This window comes from Haemorhous mexicanus, chromosome Z (assembly GCF_027477595.1).
Source record: "Haemorhous mexicanus isolate bHaeMex1 chromosome Z, bHaeMex1.pri, whole genome shotgun sequence".
In the NCBI taxonomy this organism is placed as follows: domain Eukaryota; kingdom Metazoa; phylum Chordata; class Aves; order Passeriformes; family Fringillidae; genus Haemorhous; species Haemorhous mexicanus.
In genome coordinates this window covers 65,313,020-65,330,348 of record NC_082381.1, presented here as the reverse complement: position 1 = coordinate 65,330,348, position 17,329 = coordinate 65,313,020, and the positions used below count along the sequence as shown (strand labels likewise).

The window sequence follows — 17,329 nt, the reverse complement described above, 5'->3', positions numbered from 1 at the left end:
AAGAGAACACTACACAACACTGAAGAACTACAGATAGTGAAATGTCCAATTCAAGGAGTCAGACTAGAAAAATTAAGTATTCTAAGATATTTTGGTCTAGAATAGGGAACATACATTTCACCACATACTTCAGATGAGCTTTTCTTACTTTCAACTATTTTTAGGACACCAAAGGACAGGTCCTTTGGTCAGCATGAGGACATTGTTTTGTTCTATCATTATGCATCAGTGGTGGATTGTATGGTCCATTCCTGGTTCTGTAGTAAGCCATGCCACTAATAGAATCAGATTAAGGAGACATTCTCTAATTTGAAAACAATTTAAAGGAGCTCAGTAATTCCTCACTTGCACTGTATTCTTAAAAAAAACCAAAAAAGTAATTGCAGAGAAAACTCATATTAAAAGTAGTGTAAAATAAAAAATCTTCTCTAGCTCAAGCAAAGTTCTCTGTACTTTTTGCTGTCTCCCACAAATGAAAAACAACTAATAGCTTTGGGAATTTACTGTTGAGTATTCACTGACATAAATTTTGCTATAAAATAGTATTAGGAATATTCATCTTACCCATTGTAGGGAAATTCTTCTTCTCATTTTGGCAGGCTGTGTACTTACTGAGAATATCTTCCATCCTGGAAAGACATGAACATGGCTTTCAAGAGCTACAAATACTTGGCAAAATCCTGTTACTTGGCTAGAGCACAAAAGAAGGAAGCAGCATGAATCACTCTGTGCCTGTAATCTCTCAGGGTAACGCTTCAAACACACAAACATGAATTCACTATTTTAGAGCACTCCACAGCAGGACCATGTTGTAAGCAATCCTTTGTCAAAGATGATTATTACATCACAGACTGTGTACTTGTGTGACACCTGTGCATGGATGGACAGGCACAGGGCTCAAGCCAGGGTAACCATGATGAATACAAACTTCATGTGAGTTACTGACATTTTAAAAACTCATCAGTTCTGGGGCAAAAAACAATACACCTGTGCAAAACGTGTGTTAATACGAAGTTTACAAATGAATGTTTCTGCACCTGCTAGAATACAAATATTTTAACAGATGCATTTGAAAATGCTCCAATGTTATTGCTTAAGAAAACACTACCCAGCTCATTGTACAGAAATGAGCTAATTTTTTCATGTCTTTGCAATAATGCAACAAACATGCACAAACACAATTGATCCTGAACAACTAATGAGACAGATACAGCAGAAAGAATAATTTCTTATAATTTATAATGTTATACTGTCTAACGCAGAGCTATTGCACTAAAAAATAGTGTATATAGATGTGCAAGTCATGGCTTTCTACAAATAGACACAGTTTAGAAAGTCTGACTCTCTTTTTGGCATTTTTGCTTTCTATTCTACATTTAGATGAATTAGTGTAGCACACAGAAGAATGAGTTACTCTAGGAATGACTAAAGTGATTTATCTTAGACATACAGTGAAGGCTCCTTAGGTCCAGCAGTTGGCAGGGAAAAAACAACCAAACCATTCTATTTCATGTAACATTAAAATTGCATATCCTTTGCATACAGTAGTCTCAGGGTATCTCAAATTAGTTGTAGTTATGTCAGGCTTGGAGAAAAACAATTTCCAGAGCAGGAATAGAAAACATTTCAAAAGCAACACTTCCAAAAAAAAAAAAATCAAACCCACCCATAAAGAGCATGATAAAGCATACCAATTTGTGAGGGATCTGGTGGTGGCAGAACCACACGTTTCTCTCTGAGCTGCACAGCTCTGTCTTTAGTTCAACAGCTGCAATCTGCTTATTTCCACAAACAATGAAGATGACTTGTGATGTCCTCCAAGAAGCATCCAAGAAGCGCCTTCACTACCAGCTGTGGTAATAGGTGTGTTAAAAACATACCTGCACAAAAGGCACAGAAGTCCTTTGCAAATGAGAGTATAAAAAGCTGTGGTGTATTCAAGGCATCATGCTCCAAGGGCAGCAACAGAGAGGTGCAGCTACCCCTCTGCACCTCATCCCTGAAGGCAACCTGAAATTTCATAAACCTACAGGGTAGAGTCACTGAACTGCTTGCTGCATACCAATACTTTTACTCCTAAAGTGGCAACATGATATCTGCCAAGCCAAGAACTCCCAGTCTGCAGTTCATTCAGCCTGTAGACTCCACATGGGTATGGATAGATTGCTGGGGGGGGGGGGGGGCAACCAGGTCCTACCTATCTTACCACCTTCTTAGCCATTGTACTGGGTTGCTCTGCATGGCTGTATAGTGCCTTTTGAGCTTACAGCAACTGAATGTGCTCCCCTTTAGGAGACAGACTGATTTCTCACAGGCCCCCTAGCCTGGAAAATCAGATTACACAGACTGTGAGATCTCCAGAAGCAAAGCACTTTTCACAGAACTCACAGATAAAGGTAAGGGTACTACTCAGTTGAGTGACAACTTCTCATGCAAGGACAAAAGGTATGAACACTGCCATTTTTCCCCAGCTTATTTCTGGTAACAGAACAAACACATGAGATCGAAGATCAGAGGGCAGTCCAACCTACTCCTGGAAAATACTCCTAGAAAAACTTAGGGAAGCAAGACCATTTGCAACTATATATAACTCCTTGCAACTTGTTTGCTGACCCAAACCATTTTCATGTACAAGTCAAGTAGGTAAAATATTCTTTATTTGCTGCTGCAAATCACTGTGTGCAATGTTTACAGGCTTCTATCAATAAACCAAGTTCAAATCCATTTTAAAATCTGACTTTAAAATGACATGAGGGGCTTCTCAGTGCATTGTATGAGAGGGATTATTTTTCCATGGTGTGTTATTTCAGATACTAACAAATGCCACAACTTCAGTTAAAGAAAGAAACAAACCCCAGTAAAAAAATTGTGCTGCCTTAGACTTACGACACTACCCACTAATGTTTATTAAAATGTGCTTTTGCAGAGAGTACCCTGCCTCAGTTTCCCTTCAAACTTCCAAATTCATCCCATTGCCTCTCCCTTCCCTGTGTCTTTTCCCACCACTAGCAGCTTTTTCTCTCTTGCAATTTTTGCCCTTTCCCCCCACCTGTCTACAGGGTCAAACCTTTGCTTTCTATTCAATAAAATCTTTTCCATAGCAATAATAGTTTGTAAAACTATTGCCTTCTACCACCATCTTTCTCTCTCCTCCAAGATTTTGGATCATGCTGTTTGCTATCTCTGCCTAATTTTCCTGTAATTAAGTGGTGACCCCTTAAATCAGCTTTCTGCTTTCTTGCTAATCCATCAAACAGCTCTTTTAAAGGCTGACAATATTCCCCTCTATCAGAGTCCTCCCTATTGCTGGAAGAGTCAATAGTGACAGTGACCATTCACTCACAGGGCAGTCATGATTTCCAGTTGATTGAGCACAACCAGAAGTAGGACTCTAAATACAAAAAAGATCAATCAAAAAAGAAATTATCAAATAAAACCAAGAGAGAAAAATTATCCCAGAGCAGTTCTACCTTCTCCTATCTGTGACCATCATGACATATTCATCCTGTCTTATGACCAAGAGTCAAAATTAAAATAATCAAAATTAAATTAATCTAACTGCATACATACCATACTTCTGCCCACAGCAAGACCATCATCTACAGTTACTGCTGCTCTTTTACTCATATGACTCTGAAATAATACAGATCAAAAATACTGAAGGCAGATGGATGACGTCCTCATCTTCCTTTTTACAAGGAGTAGTTTAGCATCAGTTAGTACTTAATATGACCACAATTATACATTTGTTTCAGTAGGTCAGGAAAACCTCTCTGAAGAAATTGTGATACTAAGTTCTACACAGGACAATGAAAAATGAATCAGAAGTACAATCTGTTCTCAAAAGGAGTGAATTCATTGAAACTCCAAGAAAACTCCTTGTCTTTGTCCCTGAAAAATTACATTCTAACCCAGCTAAAATCTCTAGCTTACTCTGGAACAATTTCAGCCTCACTATGCCTGCAGAGCTGTATACAGCAAAGGCACTCAATTCTGTATCCACAGGCTGGTCAGGCACTTTTCACGAGTGCTTTCTTTACAGAGACCTTATCTCCTTTTCCTCATCCATCTTTGAAAATTGCCAATAGCCTACAGTCACACATACTTTTCTTCTCGTTCTTTGGGTTCTCTCTTTCATTCCAATCCATTCATTCCAGGAATCCCCTAAAAGGTGGGCTTGGTTTTGGTTTGGGTTTTCTTTTTTTGACCTATAATCTCTCAAACCAATTTTTAATTAAATAATGGTTCTTTACAGTTTCTCAACCTATCTTGCAGACTGAAGCAGAAATGGGGAATAAAAAAAAATGTTGTTTGGGTTTTCTTGGCTATGTCTGGGTATGTGGTAGTCCACAGATTACTCAATTACTGCCAAATCTTAGTTAATCTGTGAGGCTGGTTGCTAACTGTTCAGATGTTCTGATTATGTAAAATTTCCTATCTTTGACCCTGGAGAGAATAGAAGAGTCTACACACAAGGTCACCACAAATGTTCCCACCTGGTGGAAGTTTTTAACAGTTATGCAGTGCAGTGAAATTCACTTAGAGAAGAGTGGCAACACTCATCATGTATGAGGCTTGTGCAAGTCCTGTGCATTTGTCTAGGCTTTTTAGTACTGGTGACACAGTGAATAGTTTTAGGACATGGAATGCCTCCTTGCATGGGAAGTGGAAGTTGGTACCTTTGGAGAAGACATGTATACCTATTTCTCAGAAGGGGACAGAGAAGGGAGTGAGCCATGTACTACATGTTTTCTTACCCTGGTCCTGAATTCCTGGATTCCATCACATTTATTTTAATCACTTGGAAGCTGTTGTTTAATGCTGATTTCACATTTGCAGAGTAGTAAGGCATGTCTGGCCATATGAGGAGGGATGCAGTAAGAGTATTTGTGCTGTGCTGACCATTAAAAATTAAAATAACGTCAAGATGATGAAGAACTAAGCCATTCAGCAAGAATCCCTCACCTTGCAGAAGCTCTAAATGAAGAGACACAGAGGAAAAAAACAAGCAAATGAACAAACCAGCCAAAACAGGTATGAACATGAGAATTAAAGGCACGGCTAGCTGCATAAAAGCCCCAAATCCCTGAAAGGACGACGTACGAATTCCCAGTAATACTGCTGTCTGAGCACCCTCTGCTGGCCCAGAATGAGCAGCTCCAGAGATGAAAACGCCGTCCCGCAAGGGGAGGACTGCAGGAGAACGTAGTGTCTCACCGACTTTTGTTTGGACAATTGATCACTGTACGCATGTGCACTGGAAGACAGGGGAACAACTCAACATTCAAAACCAATTTAATTATTTATCTTCATGTATTTTGTTCCCAGCATTTCCTAAATTTTCATGTCATCTGACTGGTTAAAAACTTGTGTTAATTTAAAACTAACCAATTTGTTTTAAACTAAGTTTCTTTGGAATGTGAGATTAGAATCAAACAAACAAACAAACAAACAAGACAGCATAACAATATTGGGAGGGAACAGAAGTAAATTTTGAAGTGCTTTCCAACATACTGATGGCATCAAAGTATATTTTAATTTAATTACAGAACATACTGAATTTACTTGGTTTCAATGCAATGCTCACTGTTTTGCACTTGTATTTAACCTGGAAAAATAGTGGAGAGTGATCTAATCTGTCATGTTCATACATCATAGTTTTATAGTACCATATATTTTAGGAAAAAAATTGAAAATTTTACATATGAGAGTATTTTTACCTATGTACAGAATATGTTTCATGTTTGCTCTCTTCTGCAATTATTTGACTTACAGTCTGTTATCAGCTGGGTTCAATGTTCAAGAAGTGTAAAAAGAATGTACTGTTTGTCCTGGTTTCATCCAGGGTAGAGTTAATTTCTTCTCAGTAGCTGTGACAGTGCTGTGTTTTGGATTCCAAACCAGAATGGTGTTGATAACACACTGATGTTTTGGCTTTTTGCTAAGTCCTGTTTATCCTAAGCCAAAGACTCTTTTTTCCCCTTGTCTTGTGCTCTGCCAGTGAGGAGATAAAAAAAAAACAAACTGGGAGGGAGCATAGCTGGGACACATAACCCAAACTGCCCAAAGGGGAGCTCCACATCAGAGAAGGTCATGCCCAGTATATAAACTGGGGGGAATTACTCAGAAGAGGGGCCAGTCTGGGTTTGGGAAAGGCGGTCTGGCATTGGTTATTGGGTGTTGAGCAATTGCAGAGTGCAACACTTGGGGTTTTTTTTCCTTCTTATTACCATTATTTATTATTCTTTACCATTATTAGTGTGTTTTTCTTTATTTTCAATTATTAAATTGTTCTTATCTTAACATACAAGTTTTATTTAAATTCTTCTCCCCATTCCACCAGGGTGGGAGGGGAAGAGAGAGGGCCTTGAGGGAGTGGCTACATGGTGTTTCAAGCGCACCTGAACTTAAAAACACTATTAAAAGAAAAAAAAAAATCATCTGAGATAGCATGAGACCTCTCTTTCCTATGGAAATTTCATATATTTACCACATTTCTAGATCCACCAGACATTATTCCTGGAGACTCTGCCATAATAAAGGCACCTGTAGTTAGAAAGAGTTTAACTAGTGCTGTCAGACACAAGTCCAGCTCTTATATTCTCTTACCTCTACTACAGCTTACCCAACTAAGTTTCCCACAGGAAAAAAATAAACCAGGAAAAAAAAAAATTCATGCATATATTACTTGGACTCCTATGGAAAATGACAATGTTCTCAGGCTTATGGACTGAGAAGAGAAAATGGAAAACATCTTATGTGCAGGATGAAAAGCATGGAAGACATTAACCTCCTAAGTAATTTAAAAATTCAGGGCAAAATATCGCTCCAAAATGGTTAAGAGCCTGGAACCTGGCTATCTAAATGCTGGAGTATTTTAGACTGTTCACAAAATATTTTGACTGTCCTTGCTCAGAGTTCTAAATATAGGTTCACTAAAAATGCATATTCCCTCTTAACCAGTCATCTACTGAGAGAAAAATCAAAGTGAGAACCCCAGCAGATGTGTCTAGTTACCAATTATCTTTTAGTTTCTCATCTTCTCCTTAAATACATGAGGGGAATAATTTATACCTTGATTATAAGATATGTAGCAGAGGGGTCATTTAAAACCTTTGGTGGAGCATGTATTTCAGAAATACAAGCAGAGAAAAAAAATCTTCATTACAGTTAATTACAGTTTAAATGGATTTGGAAGAGAAACTATTCATATTTTAAAGGCAGACATGAAAAATGTAATGAGAGCCAGACCCTGATCTGCACTTACCCCAGTTTTCATTGGTGTAAGCCTGCTCCCTTTGAAAGACTTTCTCTCCCTTCATACTCCTCCCAGTGAGATGAGAATCAGGCCTGCAGCCTACCTGCCCACCCTTGCCATGATGATGATGAGAACGATAATGAAAAAATTAATGGACCTGAAGTCAGTATTAAAAATTGCTTGTACCTAATACTAATTTTCCTCATGGCTGTGAAGCCCTCTTTTTGATGAGAAGAAAAACAGAACAGTTACCAGCTGTTCACATAATGACGAACACTAATAAGGGAAGACATGCATGTTAATGAGCTGGGGGAGGGGAATCAGAAGGGGCACTCATCAGTGCAGCTGTCAGTGCAAATCCTTACTCTGAGTATTTTGGAAATCTGATGGCATGTCAGCATGTTACACAGGCAAACAGACTTGAGAATGAAATCAGCCCCAGGTAAGGAAAATAGCACTTCTAGGGTCTACTTTCAGCCCTGGCCAGGTGATCAGCCTATCTTTCACCATGATGTTAACGGTATTAGGACAGGTATTCTCACCACGTGTCATCTTCTAGATTATTATTATTGCAGTCACAAATGAACAGTCCAACTGAGATGACCTCATGGTTCCAGCAGAGAACAACAAGTAAAGAGAGATGTGTGGATCAGAACTGGTGGGAGAATAAGGATGCCCTTTGTATTCTCTGGTCTGTTATCACACAAACAAACTGAAGCTTAAAGGCTTGTCTGCATGCAGAGCTCTGGCGTCTTCTTTCAAAAAGTGATTTCAACCTTGTAGTTTTTTTAGTGCAAAACCCAGCAAAAATCAGTCATCCCTTAGTTTAAACCCAGTATTTTCATTAGGTTTGGTTAAGAGAAGCACAGGCTTTTGCTGAAATAAGCCATTCAGCCCTAAGCAAAGTTTGCATTTAGGCTTACAGTACTCTAATTAGCCAACCTCAATTACATGAAGACAGGACCTGCTCCAAGGAGTTGTAGGTGTGACAGACATCAGGCCACAATTGGTGCTAATCCATTGCTTGGAATTCACTTTTTCCAAATTTTTTCTGAAAGCAGTCTGAAGAGGCATTAGATTTGTGGAGGACCTCACAAACATGAGTCCTGGTAGCCTTATTAGAATTTACATTTGTTCAATTTGTTCACACTGAATGATTTTGGGAGGCTAAATCATCAAAACTGAGCAATGCAGATCTGGAGAATGAGGTCAGCTTTAAAGAGAATCATGCTTCTGAGCTTTTGACCTGCTGAGGATTGCTTAGCCCTATTCACATGTGCCAATCCACATATGTACAAATTATAGTCCTACATAGCTAAAGATTGCCAATATGAAGGACAGTGTTTCATGCACGAACATGATAGGTGGTATAAAACTGCATGAGTGGATCTGTATGCAGATTTACATCTAAATCTACATTTATACATTTAAAATGCCTTTAAGTTTTTACATGTGTAAATAGGTCTTGACAAAAGCTTACTTATCAGGTTTTTATTTCTCAGTAACAGATGTGGTACTTAAATCAGTATTGCAAGTTGTTATAGCATCCTCCATGTTGGGCTCAGATTGAACAGAAGCTGCTAGGGACACGTTCTTTCCTGATTAATATGAAGATAGTAATTTTCTTTTTTCTTTTTTTTTTACTATTATAGCTGCAAGAAAAACGTATGCTACACAGCAGTCAGCACTTCTCAGCAGGAAAAATTGAGACCAGGAACACAGAGATCTATGAAATCAGAGATGAAATGGAAAACCTGAACAAGAGACATAAATTAGAAAAATCATTTAGGAAAAAATCAATTTCCTAGTAAGTTCCACTTTGTCTTACAGAATACAGTGAAATGAAATGCAAAACAGGGAGTCCAACTCCATCAAGATGTAAAGGTTGCACAGTATGGAGGTCAGTGGCATCATGTGAATTCATTTAACTCTGAAAAAGTGTTCAGAAAAGTAAAGGTTTCTGTTGCTTTTGCAAACTTCTGAATTTGAGCGATGTACCATTAATAGGATGAGGTGCATGGTAAAAAAAGCACACCGAAACACAAGTGTTCTATAACTTACATTTGAAGGCAGAGGGCACTTCAAGAGGTGAAATGATCTGCTGGCGATGTGACTGACTCCCCACTTAAGCGATCCAACAACATTATGAGGTTGCTCCTGTACATGCTCCCTGCAGCACACAACAGCAGTTAGAATAGGGCTGGAAGAAGCTCCTGGACATCTACCCTGGCTGCTTTCTTGGAAGCAAGACAAAACAAGAACTCATTGCACAGGGAAAGCTGTGCAACTTGCTACAATAAATGTGCATTCTGCCTGGAGATTCCATAACACCCATGGAAAGGGGAAAAATTTCCAAATCCAGTCATCTTGTGCTGCATACTAGACTCATTCATACTAGTTTCTTCCCTCATAAATTTGGTAGACAGCTGGTTATCATCCTCTTCAACACCATGCCTGCAAACTCTTTGTCCATGCACTCTTTTTTTTTAAGGAATTGATAAACCAAATTCTTTAGCTTGTCATCCCAACCATCTTTTCAAGGCCTCTAGTTATTCTTGCTATAGTCCTCCAGACTACTTCCAACTTCTGGCACAGTAGGAGCTGAGAGGAGGGTATGCTCAGAAAAAGAGATTTCTGAATGCCAAATAAATACTAGGATTATTTAGATGAAGCTGTAAATAATCAGAAAACCCACTGCCATTCTCTTGGTGAAATGAGTCTTTCAAAAAATTCTAGCACTTCTCCTACATGTAGACCAAGGCTTTCATTCTGCAGAAGCATGAGGGCAGAGGTGCATAAGTCACTTTTCCAACTTGGGAAAACCCAGGTCTCCTGTCTCTCTGACCATCAGCCAAACAGGCAGCTGAATTTTCAATTGTGACCACAATTATAAAAAGTGTTGAAACCACCAGATTTGTGACAACAGACTCTCTGCATACCTTCAGGGCTCCTCTACCTCAGCAACCTTTAACAGGCCACATTAGGACAGCCAGAAATATTTTCTGCTCTTGGGAGATGTTGTATGGGTGTGCTCCTCTGTGACATTACTCTGATCATAATCCCTACTTATGTAACCATGCTGGAAATAAAGTGGTCTCCAGCTTTTGCAGCCCTGGTGATAATGTCAGTGCCCTACAGGAGCAAGGCAATTGTATGACTGTGCATAGCTACAGCACAATCACTTTTGACATGAAACAATTAGGAAAAACATAGGGAAAATCTGGCACAGGAAATTTATCCAATGGGAATTGCAGTCCTCAAGGCTGAAATTTTGTCAAATTCTTCCATGTGTGCTGAATGCCTTATGGAAACTTTAACAGTCCAAAGAAGATCTTGGACTTTCACGTCTTCTGGAAGACTGCAGTGCAGTAAGACACTGACCATGTATTGATTAGAGCCTTCAAAGATTGGTTTTGTGCATCAAAGCGCTAAAGCTTGCTCATTGACTTTACATATGTCAGTAACCAACACAGTGGTCACCAGGGCTTCACTAAGGGCAAATCATGCCTGACATATTTGGTGGCTTCCTACAATGGGTGGATAAGGGAGTGTCATCTAACTGGACCTGTTCAAAGCATTTGATGCTTCCTTGCACACCCTTGACTCTACAGTGGAGAGACCCAGATTTGATAGGTGGGTAAGGAATTGCCTGAATGCTCCTGCTCAAAGAGTTGTGGCCAATGGCCAGGAGTCTGGGTGGAGAGGAGTGCCGAGTGGCGCTCCTTGGGGGCCTGCACTAGGGCCAGGATTACGAACATCTTTGTCAGGGACGCAGACAGTGGGATCAGGTGCACCATCAGCAGGATCAGGTGCACCATCAGCAGGCTGGCTGACGACACCAAGCTTTGCAGTGTCACAACTGCCTGAAGGGCCCACAGCAAGCTGGATGGGTCTCCAACATAAGACATCAACCTGCTGGAGCAGATCCAGAGAAGGGCCACAGTACTGACCAGAGAGCTGTAGCACCTCTCATATGTGAAAAGGATGAGAGAGTTGGGGTTGTTCAGTTTGCAGAAAAGAAGGTAATGGGGAGACCTCCCAGTACCTAAAGAGGACCTCCAGGAAAGATGGGGAGGGCTTTTTATCAGTGTAATTATAGGACAAGTGGGAATGACTTTGGACAAGGTTTTTTTTTATCAGAGAAATTATAGGACAAGGGGGAATAAAAGAGGACAGCTTATATTAAATATCAGGAAGAGTTCTGGAAGAGGTTGCTCAGGGAAGCTGCGGATGCCCCATTCCTGGAAGTATTCAAGGCCAGGTTGGATGGGGCTTTGAGCAACCTGGTCTAGTGGAAGGTTTCTTTGTCTATGGCAGGATGTGAAACTAGGAGATCTTTAAGGTCCTTTTCAACTCAAACTATTTTATGAACCTATGATTCTACCACCTGAAAAGAGTAGGTAGCTGATGTGCTTGTATTTTTCATCCTAAAACTCATTAATTCAATTGCTGCCACCACTTACTGCAGCTTCCTCAGCCTCATGTTCATGCACTGGTTCTAAGTGTGCTGATGTAGAGTGCAGACCAGACAGCAGGGGAATCCCAGTGATGAAATATGTGCATCCAAGGAACAGCATCAGATTTTTGCTGTAGGCCAGAAGATATGAATAGGAGACAAGACTGGGGAAATGGAAACTGAAGGCAAAAATGGGATCCAGTTGCCTTCTTGCTAAATACATTCTGTCCTGTGCAGTAAAAGCTAGGGACTATGCGAGTAAACAGGGCACAAGAATATAATTATACATTAAATCACAAAGCAAGAAAACTTCATTGAGATGACAGTGGAGTTAAAACAGTCAACAACTGTAAAGGATAGTTCTTGCATTTTTGCAGCACTTGAGGGCCTTACTGCAATGATAATAATATTCTCCTCATGTTGGATTTTCTCTGTTATGTATCAATATGCTCAGCCATGTTTTGGCTTTGGTTACTATCTTGCATTCTGAGGATCTAGGGCTAGGAATGTATTTCTGTTCTTATTTATTCTAACTTAAATTCCAAGTAATTGAACTGAACTCCAAGAGGCGTCATCATCCAAAAAAACCCAATAAACAAACAGATGCAACCATCAATGAAATAACATCATATTCTTAAATAATCAACAGAAACTTACAAGTAGCTGGCAAAAAAATACCATTCTGAAAGCCTAAAGTGAAGACTGTTATCTTTACTTTGCATAAAAGAATTTTTTACTCCAAATAAGCCTTATGGATTCCAAAATACACTTTGTAAAACCATTGCTAACGGTCAATTGAGTCACTCCAACTGAAGCCAGTACAAAAAATCATGCCAGTGCAGCTGTCAAGAGTTAGGTATTTCAAGGCTCTAGACTATTTTTAACAGTATGTAGAATATAAAACATGTAATTATTCAAAAGAAAGATTCACAATCTGAAAAGTGCAGTGTTTTCAAAATAAGCAAGTATCCTGACACCTGTAACATTGCTGCAATTTGGCCAGCACTATGATAACGCCAACTATTAGTGCAGCTGTCACTGCACTAATAGTTGGTGATTCAACAAAATGCTGAATACAAACAGCCAGTAAATGCTTTATTTAGGTAAGCAAACACAGGGGATCTAAATCAATGACAATAGAAAGATGTTCCTTGGCTAACTGCAGGAGTGTAACATGCATGGTTTGGCAGGAGAATGGTGCTGCAAAACGAGAACACATTTTCTCAGTTTGGGATCATGCTTCTGCAAAGTCTGACATAACCATTTTAAGTCACAAAAGGAGATTAGCTCAGTTCATTAGAGCATGATGTTAACAATGGGAAAGTTGTGGGTTTGATCTCCATATAGACCATTCATTTAAGAGCTTGACTCGATAATCCTTGAGTCCCTTCCAACTCAGAATATTCTGTGATTCTGTGAAATTTCTCCTCCAGCTTGAAGAGTTGGGGCATAGGTATATGTGTGTAGACTTCTATAATCAACACTGTATTCAGTTCACATGGACAGATTTTGATAGCAGGGGAGCTAACAGAGGTGGCTGCTGTGAGGAACTGCCAGAAGCTTCCACAGCAGACCCAGGAGTCCCTCATCAGAGCAGGTGAACACCTGAAAGGAGCCTGTGAAACTTGTTAGAGCACAGCCCTGGCAGGGACCTGTGAACCTAAAGAGGGGTGGTCAGGCTGAGGCAGGTTTCCTGGCAGGACTTGTGTCCCTTTGGAGGACCCACACTGGAGCAGACTGTGGCTGAAGGACTGCACCATGTGAAAAGGGACCTGTGCTGGAGCAGTTAATGGAGAACCGCTGTCTGTAGGATGGACTCACATTGGAGAAGTTTGTGGAGGACTGTTTTCTGTGGAAGGGACCCCACACTGGAGCAGAGGAAGGACCCCTCTCCCTGTACAGTGGCAGGAACAACGTGTGATGAACCGGCTGTAACCCCTATTTCCTGTCTCCCTGCGCAGGATAGAAGTAGAGCTTGGAAAAGGGGGAGGGGTGTGGGGAAGGACTTTTTAGGATTTTATCTTACTCATTATCCTCCTCTGATTTTTTTAGTAATCAATTCAAGCAATATCTTGAAGTTTAGTCTGTTTTGTCCCAACGGTATATCTCCTTATCTCAATCCATGAATGCTTTGTTGTATTCTCTCTCTCTCCTGTTTGCTGGCAGAAGGCGGTGAGAGTGTGGCTTTGGTGGATGCTTGGCATCAAGCCAGCATCAAAACACTACTTTGTTCCTGCAAATTCTGACACAACCATTTTGATTTCTCCTCCAGCTTGAAGAGCTGGGGCAGGTGTACGTGTGCAGAGTTCTGTACCCGCATCCAAGCCGTTGCCTATTTAGTAACACTGGCCTGTGAGCTTCAGCAGCCAGATCATTAGGTGATGGCAGCCAGTGTGCACTCACTGAAGTCAGGGTGAAATCACAGGATCCTGTCTTTACATTCCAGAATCTGTAGGTTGCTCTTTTGAGCTGTCAAACTCAGGCACATTGTCTAGTGAACAGAAACTTGTTTCTTTCAAAGCAAAACAAATAAAAACTATGGGAACAAAATGACATGACTCATTAGTTAAAATCCCCCAAGAAAACATACTCTTTACCTAAATCAGCAGTGGCAGCTATTAATAATCCTGCCAGCTGTTACAGGAAGCCTTTGAAGTATACTGAGATCTCCACTTAAAGGTCTCTTGACAACACATCTACTGCAGCATTTTAAAAATGAGCCTTACACTCAGTTAAGCCTTTTAAATCTTTATTTGTAATGACTGAAGTGATTTATCTAGGCTCCAACAGTTCGTTAGTTTTAATGGTAGATACTGGGAATTGGCATATTACTGTAGCCAGGTGTCAGCAGTGTCTAGGGGAAAGAAAATACTTCACTAAATGCAAGTCACAGGACAGTGAGGAAAGAGGTGAGCATCATGTCAATGTTGTAGACAGTTGTTTAAACATTTTTGTAATGCTCCACCATCACTCAAATAACTCCAAATAAACAGACATGGATTTTGCAGAAGATCTGAGAAAGAAGGAATGTAGCAGCTTGTTTGTACTTTCAAAGTGTGAAAGGTTACAAGCATTAAAACAACATTCAGTTTTCACTCAGCTTTGGATGTGGCAAAATTCAACGTAAATGGGCATTTAAGCAAGCAAAGTGCAGACTTCAATCATCATCCTAATGGCAGGATGGCTGCAGGTGCCACATGCACAGACATGAGAGAAAACAGGTAAAGCTGAAAGTCACAATCATCTTTCATACGTATTTCCTGATCAAGTCAAAGCATACAAAAAGTATCTCAATTTGTAAAAAAGCCCCATATGTTGCAAATTCATCAGAAGATATATCCTTCCTTAAATACACTAAAGACAAAGAGTGAATAAAGCTATTTTAGGGAACTTTTGTACTGTGAACAATCTCCAAGTGAAGTCTTTATTATATAAAGGTAAAAGTCTCAAATGAAGCATTTATATGGTAAAATTAAAAATGGAACTACTGCATAAAAAAAGTATTCTTTTTAAGAACACCCCAGTTTTACCCTCCTTCTCATCAAGTGCTTTAAAAAGCTATGAACTGTGGGATAGGGGACTTGTCCATCCAGTTATGCTGTGCTCAACCAGAACAAAGAGAAGAAGCCCTCTTCTAGTGGCCCCCTGGTTACCATGTTCACATCACTTTGACTTTGTTGTAGATAACAACTGCTCATGGTCAAGTAACACACCCAGAAAGAAACTCTGCTCTCTTATGTCAATCACAACCAAAAAACCCCAAACTTCTTGGTCAACAAAGGTCAGAAAGTCTCTCAGAAAGACTTCCAAACAGAAAACACACCCCAGATATGCCTCAGAGGAGTTTTTCCTGCCACTGTCTTCATGGAGGATGAGTGCACCCACATTACACTGTGCAACCATCCACTGATAGACAGTTGTATGTAGACCTGCCTCTCAGCAAATCTTTGGGAACACCACAAATTTGCGCAATGTCACACAACAGAAAATGCCTCTTTAAAAACCATGTGACAACATTTAAAACACCTAAATGGTCCACTGCTGTGCCACTTACTGATTATACCACCTTTTTTTTTTAACCTATGCTTCTTTGCTATGCTCAGTAGAGGAATGTTGGACTTGCCAGACTGCCAAGCCATCTCCAAAACTCTGGCTTAATCTTTACCATTAATCTTTACCATTCACACTCAACACATGCTTAATGTTCTTGCAACTTAACCTCTGTAGGATCATGAATCCCAGCTTTAAAGATAGCTGGTGAAAGGTAGAGTGGACAGCAGATTTTTCCTTGCTGGCAAGTCTTCAACTGCCCATTCTCCTTAGGCTCTTTGTTGGTTTTCTTACTATTGTGAGTTCAATACTTCTTTCTGCTTGCCTAATATGCCTACAGGCTCTACCCCTGCAATATCCAAATGCCAATCAGTTCTTCACTATACCTTCTGTGGTAACCACAGAGTTGCAAAGCAACTGAGGTTGGAAAGAACACCTGGTGGTTATCTTGTCCAACTCCCTGCTCAAGCAGGGCCACATAGAACTGGTTGCTTTTTGAATACCTCTAAAAAGGGAAAAAATAGTATTATTTCTAGCGCATAGTTGAAGAATCAAACCGAATTATTAGGGATTTGCCAAGGAACTTATGGAACAGAAACTATAATTTTGATTCACAATAAGCCTTACTCAACATCACTGGGCACTTTAGACTGTTCCTGCCTGGTGATGGTACAGGCTGAGTAAAGAGGATAAAATGCTGAAAAAACAAGCCCAGTGAGTAATCTGATGGTGGTAACTCAAGTATCACGGTTTTCTTACTCAGCACATTGATTTTTATGTGTAGAAAGCAGTTAAATGATGAAATCTGATGATCTAGAGAAAAAAATAAGCCAGGGAAAACAACAAAGGAAGAAATAAAGGACTGAAGGAGGAAAATGCTGGAGGTGAACAGGTTATTGGGCAAGACTCAGAGTCCTACACATTCTAGCTTGACAATCTGCTAACCTTCCAGTCCCACCAAGTCCAGCAGTTGAGGTTTGGCCAAAGCACACCACCTGCAGTGGGAACCAGGCTTGCCTCAAGACTATCAAGGCAACATCATAGCCCTTGGACAGAAAAGGGAAGGAAGATGAACAGAGGACCTGGGCAGCCAGAGAAGCAGGGGCTGTAAGGCTTTTTACAACAGACAAGCAGAGTATGGCAGATTTAAGAGTCAGCTCTGTGTGAATGAGGCGCTCTGCTGCTCCCTTGGTGGGCCGTGCTGGCTCTTCCTGGCAGCTTTCTCAAGATCACTCCCGAGACGCCACTCATTCATTCTTAGAATCATTCTAAGTCTAAATGTTAAAAAAGTCATGTAAGTGTACTTTTAAACTACTATCTACGGCTGCCGTTTTCGTTTGTCTGCCTATCCTCTGGTAATGTGATGCATTCCCTACTCCCTTTGCTGCTCCTCAGCTGCAGAGTAGCACACCAGCGGGCAGCTCGGGCACATCCCGGCGCCGTGCCTCTGCCCTGCCCGGCGGGGGCAGCCCCTGGCGGCGCGGTGCCGGCCCAGGCCGTGCCGGGTCCCGCTCCGCTCTTCCCCCGCACCCTGAGGCCAGCCAAGATGGCGGCGGGGCGGAGGC

At 40.6% G+C, this 17,329-nt stretch overlaps 1 protein-coding gene across 1 annotated transcript in view; it reads right to left on the bottom strand.

Moving 5' to 3' along the window:
* The window catches only part of PDE8B (phosphodiesterase 8B), an 80,018-nt gene extending 79,394 nt beyond the window's left edge, over positions 1 to 624 (bottom strand). Inside the window, exon 1 of the mRNA XM_059837175.1 lies at positions 565 to 624. Within this exon, the coding sequence (XP_059693158.1) occupies positions 565 to 591 (27 nt within the window). The 5' untranslated portion in view covers positions 592 to 624. The remainder of the gene's footprint in view (positions 1 to 564) is intronic.
* Between the last annotated feature and the right edge of the window lie 16,705 nt (positions 625 to 17,329).